The following is a 20000-nucleotide window of genomic DNA, read 5'->3' on the forward strand; positions in this document are numbered from 1 at the left end:
GCAGGTGCATTCTGATGCCCGAGGTGAAATATGGCTGAGGGACCCAGCGACTTGCTTTTTGTTGAGTAAATTAGCCAATCACAGCAAGAAAGACTATATTTCCAAAAGTATTCAGTCAGCCGTTCAAATCATTGAGTTCAGGTGTTCCGGTCACTTCCATGGCCACAGGTGTATAAAGCCGAGCCCCTCGGCCTGCAGACTGCTTCTACAGACATTAGTGAAAGAATGGGTCGCTCTCAGGAGCTCAGTGAATTCCAGCGTGGTGCCGTGATCGGACTCCACCTGTGCAGCAAGTCCAGTCGTGAAATTTCCTCACTACTAAATATTCCACAGTCCACTGTCAGTGGGATTATAACAAAGTGGAAGCGATTGGGAACGACAGCAACTCAGCCACGAAGTGGTCGGCCACGTAAAATGACAGAGCGGTCAGCGGATGCTGAGGGGCATAGTGAGCAGAGGTCACCGACTTTCTGCAGAGTCAATCACTACAGACCTCCAAACTTCATGTGGCCTTCAGATCAGCTCAAGAACAGTGTAGAGAGCTTCATGGAATGGGTTTCCATGGCCGAGCAGCTGCATCCAAGCCTTACATCACCAAGCGCAATGCAAAGCGTGGAATGCAGTGGAGTAAAGCGCCGCCACTGGACTCTAGAGCAGTGGAGACGTGTTCTCTGGAGCGACCAATCACACTTCTCTGTCTGGAAATCTGATGGACGAGTCTGGGCTTGGAGGTTACCAGGAGACGGTACTTGTCTGACTGCATTGTGCCAAGTGTAGTTTGGTGGAGGGGGGATTATGGTGTGGGGTTGTTTTTCAGGTGGTGGGCTCGGCCCCTTAGTTCCCAGAAGACATTACAGAGTGGAAACTCTATAAGTTCTCTGGTGCTCATCCTTCAAAACAGCTTATTGCTGATCTTGGGTACACGGAGAAAACATGAAATTTGACTGGTTGTCTGACATTCATCAGCTGCACATATTGGTCTGCAGATGGATACAACCTTATAACACCCACTTAGTTTGCCAATTTCCAGAAGAGACCTTTTACCTGATAAAGCACAGGCTTGTTTTTCACCACTACGCCCATAACTCAGCTTTGACAAATTTCAGACAGAACCTCAACTGTAAGCCTGTGAAGTGGAGAACTTTGTTCAGTGATACCAAAGAACAAGAGAAGAGCAGAGCAAGAAAGACGAGAGTCGCATTTCTCAAGTACTCCAATATCAGCCACTTCCGTAGCCTTATTAAACATTTCTGAGCGGGAAGCGATAATGTGCAGCGTTCTTCTACCCAGAGGTGACGGAACATTTGAGGTTTTTCTCTGTTTTGTACAAAGTCACCAAAAACTTTCAGAACAAATTAGCAGATTGGGGTGTGTGTGTGTGTGTGTGTGTGTGTGTGTGTGTGTGTGTGTGTGTGTGTGTGTGTATGCTAACCCACTTTGCTTTCATTATTTAAGCTCAGTCTTCTATAATTAGATTTGCTAACGTTAAATAAACGCCTGCTAATCGCTTTTTAATACCCGCCGCAGATGAAAAGCAGGAAAGTTTAGCCTTCTGGAATTTAATTTTAGAGCGGAGCTCCGAGAGAGCGTTCACAAATCGCTCGAGCGCGCAACACATCCGGCAACACGCGCCTAACCAGAACACACACACACGTAATACTATCTTCAGGGTGGTTTTCCATCGAAGCTTTTTTGGGATGAATTATTATTGATTTTTAACAAGGTGTTATAAACATTAAAATTCTCTTTCATATACAAAAGTATCTCAGGAAATAAAAGCACAAATATTACTGCTTTCATGCCAAGTGAGAACGACCCCAGTGCAAGTTTACAGGGCGGGTTATTAGAGAGAGGGAATTCCAAAAGGTTCGGGACAACGCAATGTGTGAGGTGTAAACAGAGTCATTCAGAGCGGGTTTGGTGTGAAGTGGTTCAGATGTGTTTACAGTGGTGGTGATGGGAACCAGGGGTCGCCATGACGACCACACAGATATAGACATTTTATTCACTATCCAGAGAACCTACATGTGCTTTATATGGGATGCTGAAACTACGCAGTGTTTTCTATCCACTTAAGGTTGATAAAAGACAATAACAACCATATTTAACATTATTAATGGCTGAATGTAGTTAAATACCATATATTACAAGAATTTAATTCTCTCTCATAAACACTGACTGCAATTATTTCCTCTCATTGATTAGCTTAGTTTGAAATTATTATCTAATATCTTTTTGCAAGACCATTTTAGTACTTCCACTGGAATTACTGATTGAAGGGCACGTTGTTACCATTATCTCAACATCTACCCTGCTGCACCGGCTTGCTTTCACATCATGAGAATGGTTCATGATGAATGGACCAAATGAAATGACCCAAAATCAATACAATCTACATGGATGTTCGCCTAAATGAATAAAGCAGTGTTTATAATCTCAGACACTTTCAGCTAAAAGCTTACGCTTCAATGCAAATTAAGTCTGATTATAGATCATGATGGCCTTAGACTGAGGCCTAATCCCAGTTGACCCCTCGCCCCTACCACTGAGCCCTCAGCCCTCATGTTCACGTCTAGGGGTAGGGTGCCCGTTTCTTGTTGAGATAGAGGGGGAGGGTGAAGTGTTGGGGATGCGTGACTCTCCAAACGGAGGATTTTCAGAGAGTCCAAAGAGAAAAACTGAAAAACTGGCAAAGTGGAGAGCAAGAGACCAAAGAACCCCACAAATGTGAGAATGTTCTCTGATAAAAAATGACAGTAACCACTATATTATCTTAGTTTAATGGTCCTTTTCTTCATAACTAATGTCTCGGTAGCTAGCTAGCTAACTTTCCCGTTCCACCTTAAATAGTCCAGCAGTTCTGACGCCTGAAGTGCCAGGATGTAACTGCTGCAATATTTAAGGTGGAACAGGAAAATTTGAACAAGAATATCTGACTTCAGCTTCATATCACTGAAGAATTAGTGGGGGGTGATGATAAATAACTGCCCCCTCTTTGAAGGTGTATGATCCCTAAACATAATTAAAACCCAGCAGTGAGGAGCTGAACTTTCCCCTCCTCTGCTGTCCCTGCAGACGGGCAGGGTCGCCTACAGAGCGGCACTGGTAGCTGTTAATGAAGTGATGCTCTTTTATTAGAGGGTCCCGTTTTGTAGAAGATTTCAACCACTGCCCCTTGTAACTCAGTTTTAAGGGGCAAAATCACACTTCAAAACATGGAGTAGGGGTTAAAAAACGTGTTCATATTCTTTACTAAAGAACCCTTGAAGAACCAACAGTTAAGAGCGAAGGCGTCCCCAAACTTTTGACTGGCCGCATGCTTTAATAAATCTAAAGTTATTTTCGCCCCTCATTTCGTAACGGTTCCATTTAGGAGCTGAACGGTTTCATTATCACAACAGCAGCAACTTGCGGCACAAGCAACAGACAGACTCCCATAAAATGATCTGACCTATGCCTGGACGGCAGGCAGACAGGCAGATTTTTCTGTGGGTCAAATAAGCCAGACTGACCCGTCCATCTCCACCACGCTTCCCATTTTACTGTATCGATCACAACTAAAACGCAGAACAAACACTCAGAGAAAACAAAAGAAACGGGGGCTATTGATCTCGGGTCAGGGACGTAATTGGGGTCATTCTGGAGTCATATTAGCTTTTTAGTTTGCGCATTATCTTGTTTTTGCATTGGACCCCTTTAGCAGCATAACTGATTTACTTGTTCATTTATTCCACAAAGCAGAAAATCAATCTCAATCTTTTGCGTTTGTAGTCAGGAATTAGACGGCAACAAGCCGAGGCAAGTGTTCGCCACTGCGAGAGCGCTCGTGCTTCTGCACACAGATTACAGCAGAATTAAAAGCTCATTACAAGCTAAAGACCCAATGAACAAAGAAACAATTTGTACTACTTAAACACAGCTAAACACATGAGAGCTGTAATTGGGGCCTCTTTAGAACCACGCCAGTCTATCCAGTAATAAAAGCTGTTAAATTAACAATGTGCATTTTGAAGGCTTGGCAGTTTTACTGCAGCCAAACACCAAGTTGTGTTTGACTAAAGCTGCACTTGGTGCTTGAAGAGGCAAAGCTGAAGTCTGTTGTGCATCTAATGTGGGATATTAGGGGGAAATGCTAGAGCACACGTTTCTGAACGGGTCACGAACGTTTAGCCAAACACAAGTGGGGTTTACAACAAACGAAAGCTATAAAATCATAACAGCCACAACAGCATTGCCAGCACTCAAACGTACCAGGGATGCTTAGATAAATAGTCACTGTGCCTTTTGTTGGGCTCTAAACGAAGTCTGTTACTCATTTCTTCTAAAGAACCAGGTTCTTCTCCTGAAGAACTATGTAATTCTGCTGAAGAACTATCTTCTTGATCTGAAGAGCTACCTTTATCTTCTCCTAAATAACTATCTACTGCTCCTGAAGAACTAGCTTCGTCTGAAGAAGTAGCTTTTTCTCTTTTCTACTTCTCCAGAAGAACCAGGGTCTTCTCTTGAAGCCCAACCTGCTAAATGTGGCTTAGAATAAATGAAAAACTATTCAATCATAAAAGCCAGTGAGTAGAACAAACAGGTTCCATTCAGTATTAGCCATAAATCGCACCCAAACGTATACTTGTAATGCCAAGTTAAATGGTAGCTGCACCACTTTGTGTTCTAGATGAACCATCCACTGCTGAAGAAACATCCACTGCTCCTGAAGAACTAGCTTCTTCTTCTGAAAAAGACCTATGCTTTTCTCCTGAAAAACTAGCTTCTTTTCCTGAAGAACCACCTTTTTCTCCTAAAGAACTGGCTTCTTCAGAGTTGTCTTCGTAAGAACTAGCTTTTCTGCTAAAGCACTACCTTCTTCCAAGGAAGCCCCATGTTCTTTTCCTGAAGAACTATCCTCTTCTGAAGATCTACTGCTGCTGAAGAACTATTACTCCGTAAGAACCATTTGTCTTTCTTCTGAAAAACTCTCTTCTTCAGAATTTTCTTCAGTGGAACCAGCTTTTAAAAAAAACTCCTGAAGAACTAGCTTCATCTTCTGAAAAAGAGCTACCTTTACTATCTACTTCTCATAAAGAACTAGGTTGCTCTCCTGAAGAACTCCTCTTCTCCCAAAGCACTATTTCTCCTTAAGAACTGGCTTTTCTTCTGAAGAAACAGCTGTTTCTCATAAGGAACTGTTCTCCTGAAGAACTAGCTTCTTGTCCAGAGTTAGCTCTTCAGGACAAAAGGCTAATTCTTCCAGAGGAGTCTTTCTCTCTGGTCTGAACGAGTAAGCAAAGCTCCAGCATGCCCTGTCCTACACACCACTCATAATGTGTGAAAACCTAATGAATTCTTTATGAGTCAACACGTCGGAGAAGTGGGCCAGACACATTTTGGCTTTTATCTTTCTTTCCTCTCGTCTGGTCCTGAGAGGCGTTTCTCCTACACAAACGTTCTCCCATGAACCACGAGCCCAACACCATATTACACCCCACTCACTGTGCGTATATTAAATCTCTAACAGTGCTGGAAATGGAGTCTGGCTCTTACATCCATGTAGGACAAGTTTTGCATCTCTGAGCCAAGAGATCTGATCTGCAATGAATCCTTGAAGTGTTCTGTTAGAACCTGGGCAGAGTGGAGGCCTGAGTACAGAGAGAAACTGTGAAAGCAGTTTGAAGTTGTACAGAGAAGAATTTCTCACCAGTTTATTCAGAGAGCTTCATAGAGTCTATTCTAATGAAATGTAATGATATAATTATATAGTTACATAACAGTATCAACAGGTTTGGGCCTGCATTGCTGACTTTTCTCCATTTGTTAAAATATCAAAACAACAGAAACATGGCTCAAATGTAAAGAATGCAAATTAAATGGAATTACACCTAAAACTGAGTAAACCGATGATATGGTAAAATGAGAAGAGTAATTCTAGAGTTAAATGTCGAGTCATGAGTCATGTAATGGTGACGGAATCGAAAACGAATGCGGGTAAACGACGAGTGATTTAATACAAATCAACAGTCGTCAAAAAAGGGGGAGACAGAAACGAAGTCAAAGTCCAGGCAAAGGGTCACAAATCACAGGTCCGTAAATCCCAGCGAAGGTACAAAAGGGCAAGGCAGAAGTCAAAAAGTCAGCAAACAAAGCAAAAGGTCAAAATACACAGGATCAAACGGAACAATCAGTAAACCGCTCAGGAATCTCGGAGAAACAATACTTCGCAACGATTCTACCTAAAGCCCGGGCCTTTCTACTCTAACAGTCACATGATACAAACACCGGTGGATCTTATAAGTAGTCAGGAGACTGTGATCACTGATAGGACCGTTGTGTAGAGTTGGAAGTCACATGAGGCTCCAGAGCATTCTGGGAAACGGAGTCCATTTCCTCTATTGGAGGCTCCGAAATCATTACAAGTCAGTCCAAATTGAACTGCTCAACCTTGGAGTCTTCGACATGCAAGTCATGAGCCGGTAAAGCGCAAGTCTGAGCCAAGACGTCAAGATTAACATCACTGATCCCATCAGTACTCCGATTACAGCCACTCCGCAGGAAAACTAGCTCAAATAGGGTTTACGTGTTGGTTTCCTGGATAGAGATTAAGCCTAGACCTGGAGTCCAAAGCACTCCGAATGGAGCTTCTCCATTGGCAGGAAGCCGTAGGCCTGGATCAGGCTTCATCCTCGTCTAAGAAACCGAGCTTAAACGCACAAATTCACCAAACCAATGAATTTGCACTGACACCTCATCAGCGCTGACGAAAACTCCGACAGTTTAAAGAACTTTCCGGCGGAGTTTTTTTCCCCCTGCTGCTTCTCATTCTGAAGGTCATTTTACATTAATGAACATCGCCGCTATCTCTCCGTCCCAACACATTACTTCCCGCATAATTGCTTACACCCAGCGCCCAGGGCCAGATAACAGCAGACAAAAGGAAGAGAAATCACAGTCATTTGAAATTAAACTGCTTCCTTAAGCTCTCTCGCGCTGTTGTTCACACTTTTTATCGAAGGCCGAGCTCCGGCGCGGAGCGCCCGATCTACCTTGCTGGAGTTCAGATTCAACAGAAAACACAAAATAACAGTGAAAGGGAAAATCAAGATATGTTCACTCATTGTTCGGGAACTGAAAGGAGGAGGTGGAAGCCGTGTCTGTTTCTGAGCGCGCTCAGATATGATGACCTGTTAACGGAGGTCAGGGACCTAAAAGAAAGAGTGCTAATGTAACGTCCTCCTCATCCCTTCATTCTGTCCCTCTGTTCTCCTTCGCTCATTGCACTTGCCTCTCTCTCTCTCTCTCTCTCGCTCTCTCTCTCGCTCTCTCTCTCGCTCTCTCTCTCGCTCTCTCTCTCGCTCTCTCTCTCACTCTCTTCATTTTCTTTGTCTGGTGTCTCAAATCATTCTGTCCTTTGCACTCAGTCGAGCGCAGTTCTGTACAGCTGGGTGAGGGTACCGCAGCAGTCAAAAGTTTGGGGACGCCTTACTTTCTTTTGAATCCCTGACAAAGAGCCAAGTTTAACCTCTTACGAGGCAAAGTAAACTAAATGCAGTCCAAGAGCAGCTCGGCCGGTTTGCACCAAATTCCCTGTAGGTACTGAATAATAAGCCTGAGTCCAGAGGTTTGCAACCCAGGCGTTAAGAGTCGTTTTGCCCTTCCAACAAAAATGAAACCACCTTGGATTCCATGATATTTTATGTCCATTTCACCTTCTTGGCTGTGAAGGTGTCTCAATAGAGGCTCATGTACCAATATAGGCTAAAAATATGATCTAAAGCAAAACAGACTTCTAGCATCTCGGGCAGGAAACTTTACAAAGAAAGAGAGAAAGAGGCATACAGACAGAAAAGAAAGAGAGAAAGAAAGAGAGAGACAGACAAGAAAGAGAAACATAAACAGAAAGAAAGAAAGTAAGAAAGAAAGAAACAGACAGACTGAAAAGAAGGAAAGAGAAAGAGAAACAAAAAGAAAGAAAGCAAGACAGAGAAAAATAAAAAGAAAGAAAGAAAGAAAGAGAGAGCAAGGGAGGAAGGTCCCTTTATTAAGGGAAAGTCGTCTATTACAGCAGCACAAAGTTCAGTGAAGAGCAAAATGAGCTGTTATAGATGAATAAACAGAAGAAATAAAGATTTAATAAAATATATCAAAACAACCATAAAATGTAACGTACAGTATAAAATAAGTGAGTGAAAAGTGGAAAAGTTTTTCTAAAACATCTCAGCATCGATTTTTCCAAGGCCTCTCATTCAAGAGTTCAGGAGGCTTTATTTTCATTTCAGCTCTAAGCACAAACTGAAGAGAAACAAATGTTCCTCCAGGACCAACACAGGAACAATACAAGTGCAAGACAATACAATAAACACAGTGCAGGCAATACAGCACAATAAATCCAAAAACCCAGGCAGTACACGGTGCTGAGGGTCTGTGGAGCTGTGCAAAGCAGGATGTGTCACACTATAACATTATTATACAGTCTAGCATTTACGAGCACAGCACTGACGCAGTAACCAGAGCAGCAATGGAGTATTTGGCTGATGCAGTATTCTAGCAGCCAATATGGCTAAAGAAATAAAATGTGCAAAAATGCAAGTAGATAAGATCAGCGCTTCTCATTCGACAGCTTCTTGTTTGAATTTTTTCAAAGCGTCCCAGCTTAAATGGTGCCTGAGACCCCAGAATGTAGCTCCTTACATCTCCAAATTATCGGTGTTCGTCTTCAACCTCTCTCTCTGCCGTTTCGTTAGCTACTAGCTGGGCGAGACTGTTGTCTGCATTGCTATGGTGACCAGCTGTCTGTGCTGATCGTCAGGGTGAATTAAAGGGTGAATTAGCAGTTCTACATTAACTCCAGCGTTTGAGTCCATCTATCAGCAGAGCTTTATTATACTGTAAAGGGGGTTTACTTTATTTTAACCTACAAATCTGGATCCGCATGTTGCCGACCCCTGCCTTAGTATGTAATAAGTCTGGGATTTTAAGGGGTTAAATTTGAATTCTCACCGATGTTCACATGTAGGGATGCACCACTTTTCCCCCTCCAATACCTATACCTGATCCTTCAGTATCAGCTAATAGCAAGTACCAATAACCAACTATCTAACCTACATAACTTAAGTCATGTTATTTATATATATATATATATATATATATTTGTACAGTTCCACTTTTTTAAGTTTCACTTATTTTGGTAATGGCTGGGGTCTGTTTCACAGGTAAAACGAGCTTTAATGAATGGAATTTAAATGTTGGCCATTTTATGTGTGTTATAATTGCTTATAAATGACGTTTAAGGTGAAACTAACTTTAACCCATCTATGAATCCTTCTTTAAGGGTAGTCTTGGTGTATTGACTGAATTGCTTTCCAATCTAGCAAAAGTGACAGTCAAACTCACAAATAAAATGTTTCTTCTTTTAGATTAAGATTAAGTGACCCTTATTAGACCCACAAAAACTTCACCTCTGCATTTAACCCATCCATGCAGTGAAACACCACATACACACTAGTGAAGACACACACTAGGGGGCAGTGAGCAGCCCTATCCACAGAGCAGTTGGGAGTTAGGTGTCTTGCTCAAGGGCACCTCAGTCACATACTCTCAGGTCAGGGGATCGAACCAGTGATCGTCCAATCACAGGGCTGGTTCCCTGACCTCCAGCCCATGATTGCTGCCAATTACTAATCACTCGCCCCCCATTACTATTATTGTTTGTGGATCTAATTTAATCAGATGTGTTTTCTTCTCAAGCTGAAAAGTCTCAAGTCTGAGTCGAGACGCAAGTCAGGCCAAGTGCGACGCAGCCCAGGTGCGACTCAAGTCCCAATCTGTGATGTGCGTCATTCAAGCGGCCCATTCCTGTCAAAGGTTGCCCTTCACCACATCGAGCAGCAAGACACCAGACTCAATGATGAAACGCAGACGTCTGACTTGCAAGACTGATCGTTTCCAACCTTCTGTCAAATCCTGCAAACGGTTTTAGTTCTGGAATGATTGAGCACGAGAAACAAGTGCTGTGGTTTTGAAAGAGATGCTGTTTTATCCTAGCTCACTGCTGAAACTCAGCCTGAATCTATAGCGGAAACATTTACACACAAAAACACTCGTCTACAAAAGGCAGAAGCGCATTCAAACACACAAACATCAAAGCACAACACCGCCTTCCAATTTAAGCAGCAGATGCTGAATTAATCTCCCGGCTTTGTGAATGAAGAAGCCGTTCAAAAGCAATAAACGTGGATTCGCACTCAAACATCTGCACCGAACACATGCTCCTAAAACTGTACAACAGCATCTCTGAGGAACTCGTGTTTAACTGGGATCCCCGAGTTTTACAAGGCCATTTCCTACCCGGGAATAATTACATGGAGTTCTCAGCTCTGATGCGTGGTTAAAACTCCCTTTTTCGTGCTAATAGTAGAATTAAGGTAATTTAGTTTGTTGCTTTAGGATTCCTTGTTGGCTTTGGCATCAAAATATGATCTGCTTATTTTCAGACAAAAATTAAAGTCACACTAAAGCCTTTAAACTAGCAAAATGAACTAAATTCAATTTCAACTGGACGCTTCTTTTTAGACTGTTTATCCACAGAACTTGTCAAATGGTCACTTTAATGTTAATGCTTAATGTTCAGTGCCATCCAACCAGGTTAGGAAACTACTGAGATGTTCACCCTTCCTACCTAAAATATCCAACCAGTTTACCTCGCATAACAAAGATTAGTGATGTTAGCAAGAAGTCGGTTGGTGTAGTGAGTAACACCTCTGCTTTCTATGCTGTAGGCGAGCACAGCTACACTACACCCATAGGAGTCCTTGGGCAAGACTCCTAACACTACCTTCACTCACCTGTGTAAAATGTTCAAAACTAAGTTGCTCTGGATAAGAGCGTCTGCTAAATGCCAAAATATGCAAGCTACACAGTTTGTGCTGGTCATCCTCTAGTCCTTCATCAGTGGTCACAGGACGCTGCCCACAGGACGCTGTTGGCTGGATGTTTTTGGTTGGTGGACTATTCTCAGTCCAGCAGTGACACTGAGGGGTTTAAAACCTCCAGCAGCACTGCTGTGTCTGATCCACTCAGACCAGCGCAATGCACACTAACATACCACCACTACGTCAGTGTTACTGCTGAGAATGACCCACCACCCAAATAGTACCTGCTCTGTGAGGGTCCATGGGGGTCCTGACCACTGAAGAACAGGGTAAAAGGAGAGAAACAGATGGCTGATTGGTGTAAATATAAATAAGTGATATTAGTGATAACACTAGTAGCCCACTAGTGCAAATGTGTGCCTCTGAGTGCAGTTAGTCAGCAAAACAGTAGCATAAACATAATTATGCAATGCTGTCAAAACCTATTTACACAGCACAGCCCCACTGTTTGAACAAATGTTATACACCAGCTGCTGCCTGAGGAAGACCGGGAGGATTCTACAGGACTCCACCCACCCAAGCTACTGTCTGTTCTCACTGCTGCCGAGTGGGAGGAGGTACAGAGGCATAAAGTCCAGAACCAGCCGGTGCCGAAACAGCTTCATCCCCTGGGCCATCAGGCTGCTGAACAGCCAGTAGCGCTGGTATATCGGTCTATAGGCCTGTCACTGCACCTCTGAGTCTCCATCTCCATGGACGATCACCACCTCATCCACATCTCATCAGACTCACTCTGATCCTCTGCACCTTCAGTCTAGCAAATCTGCATTCACACATATAGACTGACATCTTGCACATCTTCTAGCCATATCCTGTACAATCTGAAAGGTTTCTATATCAGTATCCTATCCCTGAGGACCTGCGTCTCATTTATTATCCCCCTCAGACTAACATACGGAATTTGGTGTGTGTATGTTTTTATACACACACACACACACACACACACACACACACACATATATATATATATATGTATATATCGCTGTCACCTCACAGCAAGAAGGGCCTGGGTTCAGTTCCCTGGCCGGGCGACCAGGGACCTTTGTGTGTGGAGTTTGCATGTTCTCCCCGTGTCTGCGTGGGTTTCCTCCAGGTACTCCGGTTTCTCCCTACAGTCCAAAGACGTGCCAATTGGACACACTGCATTGCACCCTAGGTGTGTATGTCTGTGTCTGCCCTGCGATGGACTGGTCACCTGTCCAGGGTGTTCCCTGCTCTCTGCCCGATGACTGCTGGGATAGGCTCCAGCACCCCTCTGTGACCATGAGGGAAAAGTAGCTTAGAAAGTGTGTGTGTGTGTGTGTGTGTGTGTGTGTGTGTGTGTGTGTGTGTGTACACATTCTATATACCAGCTTCAAGTTTTCCCATTCCATCTTAAATGGCGCCTGAGGTGTCAGAATTTTTTTAATTTTTTTTTTTATACAAATTATTGATTGTGCAACAACATTTTTGTAAAAATCATATTAGGTGGTATGGCATTATGTTGCCCTGTATTCAAAATAAAGGGGTCACTAAAATGTAAATAAAGTATAGTCTGCCTTTTTAAAAAATGAAGGTGGAAAAAAAAAGTAAACAATAAAAACATTTTTTTCATTGGAGGGGCTCAATTTTCACTCGGCCTGGTTTATGACATGTGATAATTAAATGTGTTTAACAAAATGTATTTATCTCTGAATCCTCCTTTAGTCGTCACTCATCCACTCAGGGACGAAACTCAACCCATATGTGCAGTCTATATTCTTTCTGTGCAATGAGCAATATTATATAACTCTATAAGCTATCCAGGGAATGTGCAATAACTAACTGCTACTTTACTTGTCGATTGTCTATTGTCTGTGTAGAATATATAGTTTTATAGTCCTTTTCTTTATATTTAAGATTTTTATACTATTTTTCTTAAATCTGCACTTTATATATTTTAGCCTTATGTTTATTGTTTTGTATGTAGAAAGTGCCGTTGGATTGCTGCTCAATTTTGTTCTACACTGTGCAATAAAGGCATCTTATCTACAGAGTGTTCTTCCACATACTGGGTGCAGTTTCCACCAGAGAGGAATCCCCAAAACTTACACTGCAGCTTTAAACTTTAGAACATGATGTTTAGAGAAAACTATATTGTTAGGATTATTATGGTTCTGTATTGCAAAGCAGTGCACAACTATAATGTCCTTTGTTTTATAATATTCTCACCCTGCAGTTCTCGAGATATCAACACTGTTCCGACTCCAGCTTTTCTGGTCTGATTGTGTGATTCGGGCTTGTATACAACTTTGTGATCATATAAATGGTTTCCATTTAGTAATGGAATTTTGCAGATTCCATAGGAATGAATGGGGTGAAAAACTGACCATCTACTGTACTTTTGCTGACAAAAAGACACTGTTTCGCATATACTGTCTTAGGGCAGGCCTTCTAACACAAATTCAGTGTTCTGACCACACTCAATTGCTTGCACCCCCCCCCCTCCGCTCTAATCTGCAGTCATACTGACCCACTCTCCTCTAGATGTTGTTTTTTCATCCCACTTTCCTTACATAGACTCACATTCATTTTCAACAACACAAACACATAGCTAACACACTGCAACTCCCTACAAACAACTAACTAAACATGTCATACACCAGGACAACAGCCTAGTGGCAGTTTGCCAACAATTTGGATACCATAGCAACTGCCTACAAACATCTACAGAACCACCTGGGATATCATAGTAACTGCTGTATGAACCTAGCAGGAAGTGGCAACCATTTCAGCTGCATAACTGTTCTGTTTCTAGTGAAAGTTCCAAATCTGAAATTATTTTTTTTCCCCCATTTTCTTTTTATTAAGAAGTGCTTATGTTGCTTAAATGGATGAGATGGTCTGGTGTGTTCATATCACCTCCAGCTACTGTGAGTTATTGATTGTGTCTGACCTTTGGAAGAGATGTCAGACAGAGATGAGCATCTCAGTGCGTTTACATGTATAATGGTGTGTGTGTGTGTGTGTGTGTGTGTGTGTGTGTGTGTGTGTGCACATGCGTGTGTGCACACTGATGGTGAGGACCCTCCGTAACCCCATCTAAAGCAGATGTGTCTGATAAATCATTGATTTCCATCACATAGAGTGACTTTTAAATGGCCCTTGGGATAATCCAGTTACTCAGCCTCACTAGGTCTGCTGTAATAATGAAATCTGAATATTTGTTAAAAAATGCACATGTAGAAAAAAAAGTCTATTCCAAAATATAAATGTTACTCTGCTGTTACTCCTATTACGTCTCAAACGGAAATGAGTAAAATGTGATTTCTACCAAAGGTGAAGAACGTCATATCTGACCATAAGAACACACAACAATTTATTTAGACTTTGTCAAATGTGTGGGAATCTGTCGGCCGTTCAGCAGCTCAGCTCTGAACAACACAATACATCCACTTCATCAGCGGAATTACGTTAGTAGCACAGTTGTCCCTTAACTTTTTGAGCAGGTGCTAGAAAAGTTATAAGTGTTGTAGCACAAATTCAAATACTGTAACTATATTCAAATGAAATGACAAATTATTTTACTAAGTATGCATCCCAGTAAGTGGGACAACTTTTCAATTTAAGAGAAGGAAAAAGATATGGGAAAGGTTTGGATTTAAATGCTCATTTCGCACAAATTCACTTTCTTCAGGTTCCCTACAAAGTGAAGGTATTTGCGCATCACTGAAAGAGAAGAAACCCACACCAGAAGGAGCAGATTTTCACCTAAAGGTGAAGGTCAGTGTTATTTAATTTTAATGGTATTTAAAATCTGAGCGTTTTATACATCACACGGCCCTGTGTTTCCAAATATTTGGATTTTTCTTGTGTCAAAATTACTTGATGCATTACAATCATTATAAACACTAGCTCTTGACGTACGCCTGGCTTGTCCAGTGGGGAAATATTCTTTGACAGTGCAGATGTTCACATCAGTGTCAATGAGCTCACATACAACTGACTGTCAACGAGCTCTAGGACTTGAAGTACACAGTGCACACATACATGACCTACATATCATGCTGTCGGAACAAAACCTCTTATCTCCATTTTTGTTGTTTTTTAGTTTTTGACATATTTTGAAAAAAACTACTCTCGTTTATATTGTCCATAAATTTTAAGATGGATGGATGGACCAAAAGAAATGGGCCAAAATGACGTGGAAAAAAAGTTCTGGTTCCATTGACTCGCATAAGTAAAGCATGTCTTTTGCTTCTTCTGTAAAGTTACCATTTTGGAGATACGAGGTTTTGTTCCCACAACAGCAAAATGACAGATTTTTTTGTGCAGTATCTGTATCACAATCACCAATAAGCAAAATTAAGATAGTGGTGTAAGCTGCAAGTTAGCTAAAAAAGTTAACACTTTTCTTTTTGTACACTGCAACTCAAAGTGCTATTCAGCCTGAGAAACGATTTCATTGCAGAGGAGTTCTATTTTCCTTTTTTTAAACAATCACCTAAATACCAGGTTGTTTTTAACAACTTGAGCTTTTATGAATACACCATTTTTATGCTAAGCGCCCCCTTGTGGATTTGTAATTAAAAGAAACATTGCATTTTACAGTCTTACGCAACAAGACACTCACTCTCACACATCGGCCAGTGCTGTGTGAACAGACAGTGATTCATTCTTACCACAACATCTGCACAACCGCAGCAGAGAAAGCCTGAGTTTATGTTCATGTGTGATCTAAACAGTGCTGATTTAAATAAGCTCTGGAAGCCTTGGACACATTTCAGACACTTCCAGTATACGAACTGTACACAGTAGAGACTCCAAAAGACAAATATGAACCTGTTAGTAAATTACTATTCCATCCAAGCCATTGTGTCTTAACAGTTTGACTGGAATAAAGGTTCTTTGGCCTTGAAACGGAAGCGCAGACCCGGTCTAGTGAGATGTACAGCTGAGCCGGACTCTGCTTATATGAGATTTCATGTATTATCTTCCTTATAAAAGTATTTAAATCATGTTTTTGTACATGAGAACGAAAGAAGTCCATTAAATTAGGGAAGGTGAAATGATCGATCCCCTAAAAATGCTGTCTTTCACCAAATCTCATCATCTCCACTGAACACCAACATTCTCTAAGACTACAATTCTTCAAAAACGTACCATTAATCTCCAAGAAGCATCAAACTATATATATAAAACTATATAATTCTACAAAATGTACAGGGTGTCCCAAAAAAATGACAATTGTTTTGTCCAATAACAGTCAATTCTCCCTCAAATGATCTCAAATTTTAACGAAATGTATAAAAACGAAAAGCCTAATTTTTAATGTTTTGTTTTCTGGTTGCAGAATGGCGTTCACTCGAAATGAAGACATTTTGTCTGTTAGAATTTGTTCAAACACAATCAAGAGTGTGTAGCGTGCATTTTTGAGAAAATTCAATTAAAAAAAATTTTTTAAAAGCACCAACTGGAAAGCAGATTTGAACATGGCACAAAAAGTTCAAAGAAGAAGGCTGTCTGTGCAGCGCAAAGGCACCTGGACGACCACCAGTATCGCAAGATATCACCAATCCGGTTCGAGAAACATTCGTGAAGCTTTGTGAAATCGGTTATTAGATCTACAACCCTCGGAGTTTCTTGCTCGAATTTGGATAAATAAATCTTATATTGTTCAACATGAAGCCTACTTACTTTAATTCGCCAGTTACTCGGATATCATTCAAAAACATACCATCACTCTTCACCAAACATCACGACATTATCCGTCAAACCAACAATCTCCATCAAAAAACAAGCATTCCCAAACATCATAACTTCCAAAGATGATGTTTTTGTAAAATTAAGTTTCTTGAGGAAAGGCTGAGTTTGTTTTTCGCCGTTGAAGCAATGGCGCTGTAGCCTGTGTACCTGACCAAATCCATTGCCCATCTCTCTAGTTACTGCTTTGTATCTCAAACATCACCAGCTGTTCTTTCATAACACCAGCAAAAACACTCCCAGCTGGGCGGTCGACTGAGAGGACGGGAGGAGAGGAGCAGCAAGTGAAGCCCAGAACACTGACTCAGCATTCGCCAACAAACACAGACAAACCAGAATACGGTGTGTGACAATTGTTTACGTTTGGTCGGGAATGATGCTTGAAAATAGCAGTGGTTTTTGAGGAATAACAATGGTTGTGGGGAAATACGTGTTGGAGAAAGATGGTGATGGGGAACGATGTTTGATGGAGAATACCAGCGGCTACTGGTGGAGGATCATGGTGTTCAGTGAAGAGAGGAGGATCTGACTGCAGAGCCGCAGATTTACACCCTCAGTAGGCCAGCGCAATCGTGCCACGTAAAGAAAGTCCGCATAGGAGTGTTGAGCGTTACAAGTGTTAACATTCATATTTAACGTGTTTAACTGAAGTAAACAGTTAAACACTGACTAACCTGCCAGAGTGAAACTGCTGGCCTGAAATTGCGGCTCTATGGCTCTGCAGAAAGATATTATTGAAGAAAGATGGTGTTCGGTGGAGGATAAAGGTGTTTTTATACTCTGAGCCATTTGTACACTGTGTATTAGTGAATGATGGTGTTTGATGGAGTACGATGGTGTTCTTGGTAAATGATTGTGCTTGTTGGAGGATAACGTAGTTTGTGAATGATGGTGTTTGAAGAAGAATAGAATGGAATTGAATTTTTTGGAGAATGCTTGAGTTAGAATGTTGGGTTTTGAATGTTGGGAGTGATGGTGCATGTTGGAGAGTGAAGGTGTTTGATGAAGAATGGTGGTATATGGTGGGTACTTGGATGATGGGACTTGGCAGTGAACAACAGTGTTTACGTTTGGGTGAAGAATTACAGTGTTCAGTGGGAAATGATGGTATTTGGTGGAGAATGTCTATGTTAGAACGCTGGTTTTTGATGGGGAGTGATGGTGCATGTTGGAGAGTGAAGGTGTTTGTTGAAGAATGGTGGTATATGGTGGGTATTTGGATGATGGCACTTACCCAGTGAACAGCATGTTTACGTTTGGGTGAAGAATTACAGTGTTTGCTGGGAAATGATGGTATGTGGTGGAGAATGTCAGGCTGTTTTCACATGTTCTGGGCTTCCTACACTGATCCAAAAGCAAGGCCAAGGCCGACGAGCTCCAGAGTTCCTACCTTTCTCTTATTGCTTGGACAAATGTAGAAATTCGTGACTATGATGGTCGTTCCGGGCATCAGGTTCAGCTTCGTATAGGTGGTGCCGTAATCACCGGACCTGTACAGAGAAAGCGAGCGAGAGAAAGAAAGAAAAGAGAGATGGAGAGATATATGAAGAGAGTTAGAGCAAATAACCACATTTACAAGTGCAGCGAAGCCGATAGATCGCGCTGAATCATATCCTCAGCCTTCAATTATGGTAAATACATAATTATCCAAATAAGCAACAACAGAGAAATGACTCATCCGATCATTCAGCCCACAGATGATTTTCTCTCATTATATATTACTGTGAGTAGGAAAAAAAGTGTTTCAAAGCATCGATGTATTTCATCCTCCACCTGTCGTTCTTTAGAAAGGTTTTTTTTCTGCAGTAAATACTTCTATAATTTTCTCCTCATGAAACCAAACAGGCAAAATTACCACAGGCTCCCTCTGACCTTAAGCTGCTTACTTAAACTTCTCTGGGTTTTTTTAAGATTCACCACCATACACTGAACAGATCCATTATAATGAGTGAGTTGAATGTCTGAAATTTAGCCAAAGTCATCAGGAGCTGAAGCTAAGAGGGGAAAGTGTTTCTGACCAGATCAGCATGGCCTCTTTGGCAGCGGGCAGCAACCGCTAACTATCTTCATCCTCTAAACGACGGAGTCAGATCTAATCTTTGCAGACCTGCTCGTGTTGGAGACTGGCAGCAAGAGCCAGATAAAACTAGCCAGAGATTGATGGTGGCTCTCTTTCTCACGGCAGGCCAAGTTAAACAGGTATGGTTGCGGCTGTAATTGCTGGTGACAGGCCGGAGCTGCTGGAGCGGAATCTGGCACCGTCATAGCCGATCATGTTCATTTTCAAAAACAGAGTTACATGGTCTGCTGTAAAGAAAAACACAGGCATGATGTGGCTTTAAACTTGGCTCAAAACCCAGAGTCGTATGAGCTTTTTATTAAATACAATACAATATTCCACTACTGTTACCACAGAAGGGTGCAACGTGCAAATGAGCCAAAACCACCAATCACAAAATATATCACTATAGACTGTGAGCATCCTGATCAATTAGGGTGTAAAGATTAACTATAGCACTACCCACAGCCACAGCCTGCTGATTTACAGACTCTTTCATATGTAGGCCATCAAAACTACACCAATCTACCACATAGTTACTTATTCATGGACACCAGAACCTTTCACTGAAACTCCCAGAACTTGTTCTGTAAACCAAGTCAAGTGTTATGACCCATCTCATTCATTTTCCAACTAGTGTTCAATCATTTACTAAACTCTAATATGTGTCTTGATTTTACTCCATAAAACATTTTTGGCAGTAGAATTTTAGAATTATGTTTCATGCCAGTTAAACAAGCCGAGTTGAACTGAACTGAACTGAACTGTCTCCTCCTCCTTTATAATTATAAGGACTTGGTGGATCCAGCGAACCCCCAGTTTCAAAACACGACACTGTTTATGAATAGGTTTATTGGGAAATTATAGCCATGATATATGATACAGGTGCGGCTGAAAGTTGGTTTTAGTTAGTCAGTTTAGTTAGCCTAGTTGTCTTTTGCAAGTCAGAGAATTGCGTCACTTATTTTCCACTAGCACACTTATTTTTAAAAATCAGTCATTTATTATTTTTGTGTTTTTAACTTTCGGAGGTGCGGTGCCACCCCTGAACTCACTTTCATTTTTGGGGGAGAAGGTCATCTAATTTTCTAGCCACGTCTTCTCCTCTCACACTTTGAATGCGTTTACATGCACCTAATCCGATAACTGCAGAAAATCAGACCTTCAGTAATCCGATCATATCGTTTACATGCACTTGAGTAGTCATAATGGGAAACTCCAGGTCTACATGAGTGAGACAGTAATCAGATTTCTGCTTTACAACCAGCCGATAAACTCACAGAAGACGATGTGACGTAAACGTG

General features: G+C 41.6%; 1 protein-coding gene across 3 annotated transcripts in view; it reads right to left on the reverse strand.

Moving 5' to 3' along the window:
- Nucleotides 1–20000, reverse strand: part of sorcs2 (sortilin-related VPS10 domain containing receptor 2) — a 473194-nt gene that overhangs the window by 228409 nt on the left and 224785 nt on the right. For all 3 annotated transcript variants that reach the window (XM_037547570.1, XM_037547568.1, XM_037547564.1), the window contains exon 3: nucleotides 18028–18127. In XM_037547570.1, coding sequence (XP_037403467.1) covers nucleotides 18028–18127 — 100 coding nt within the window. The remainder of the gene's footprint in view (nucleotides 1–18027; nucleotides 18128–20000) is intronic.

Source organism: Pygocentrus nattereri, chromosome 2 (assembly GCF_015220715.1).
Source record: "Pygocentrus nattereri isolate fPygNat1 chromosome 2, fPygNat1.pri, whole genome shotgun sequence".
Taxonomy (NCBI): Eukaryota; Metazoa; Chordata; class Actinopteri; order Characiformes; family Serrasalmidae; genus Pygocentrus; species Pygocentrus nattereri.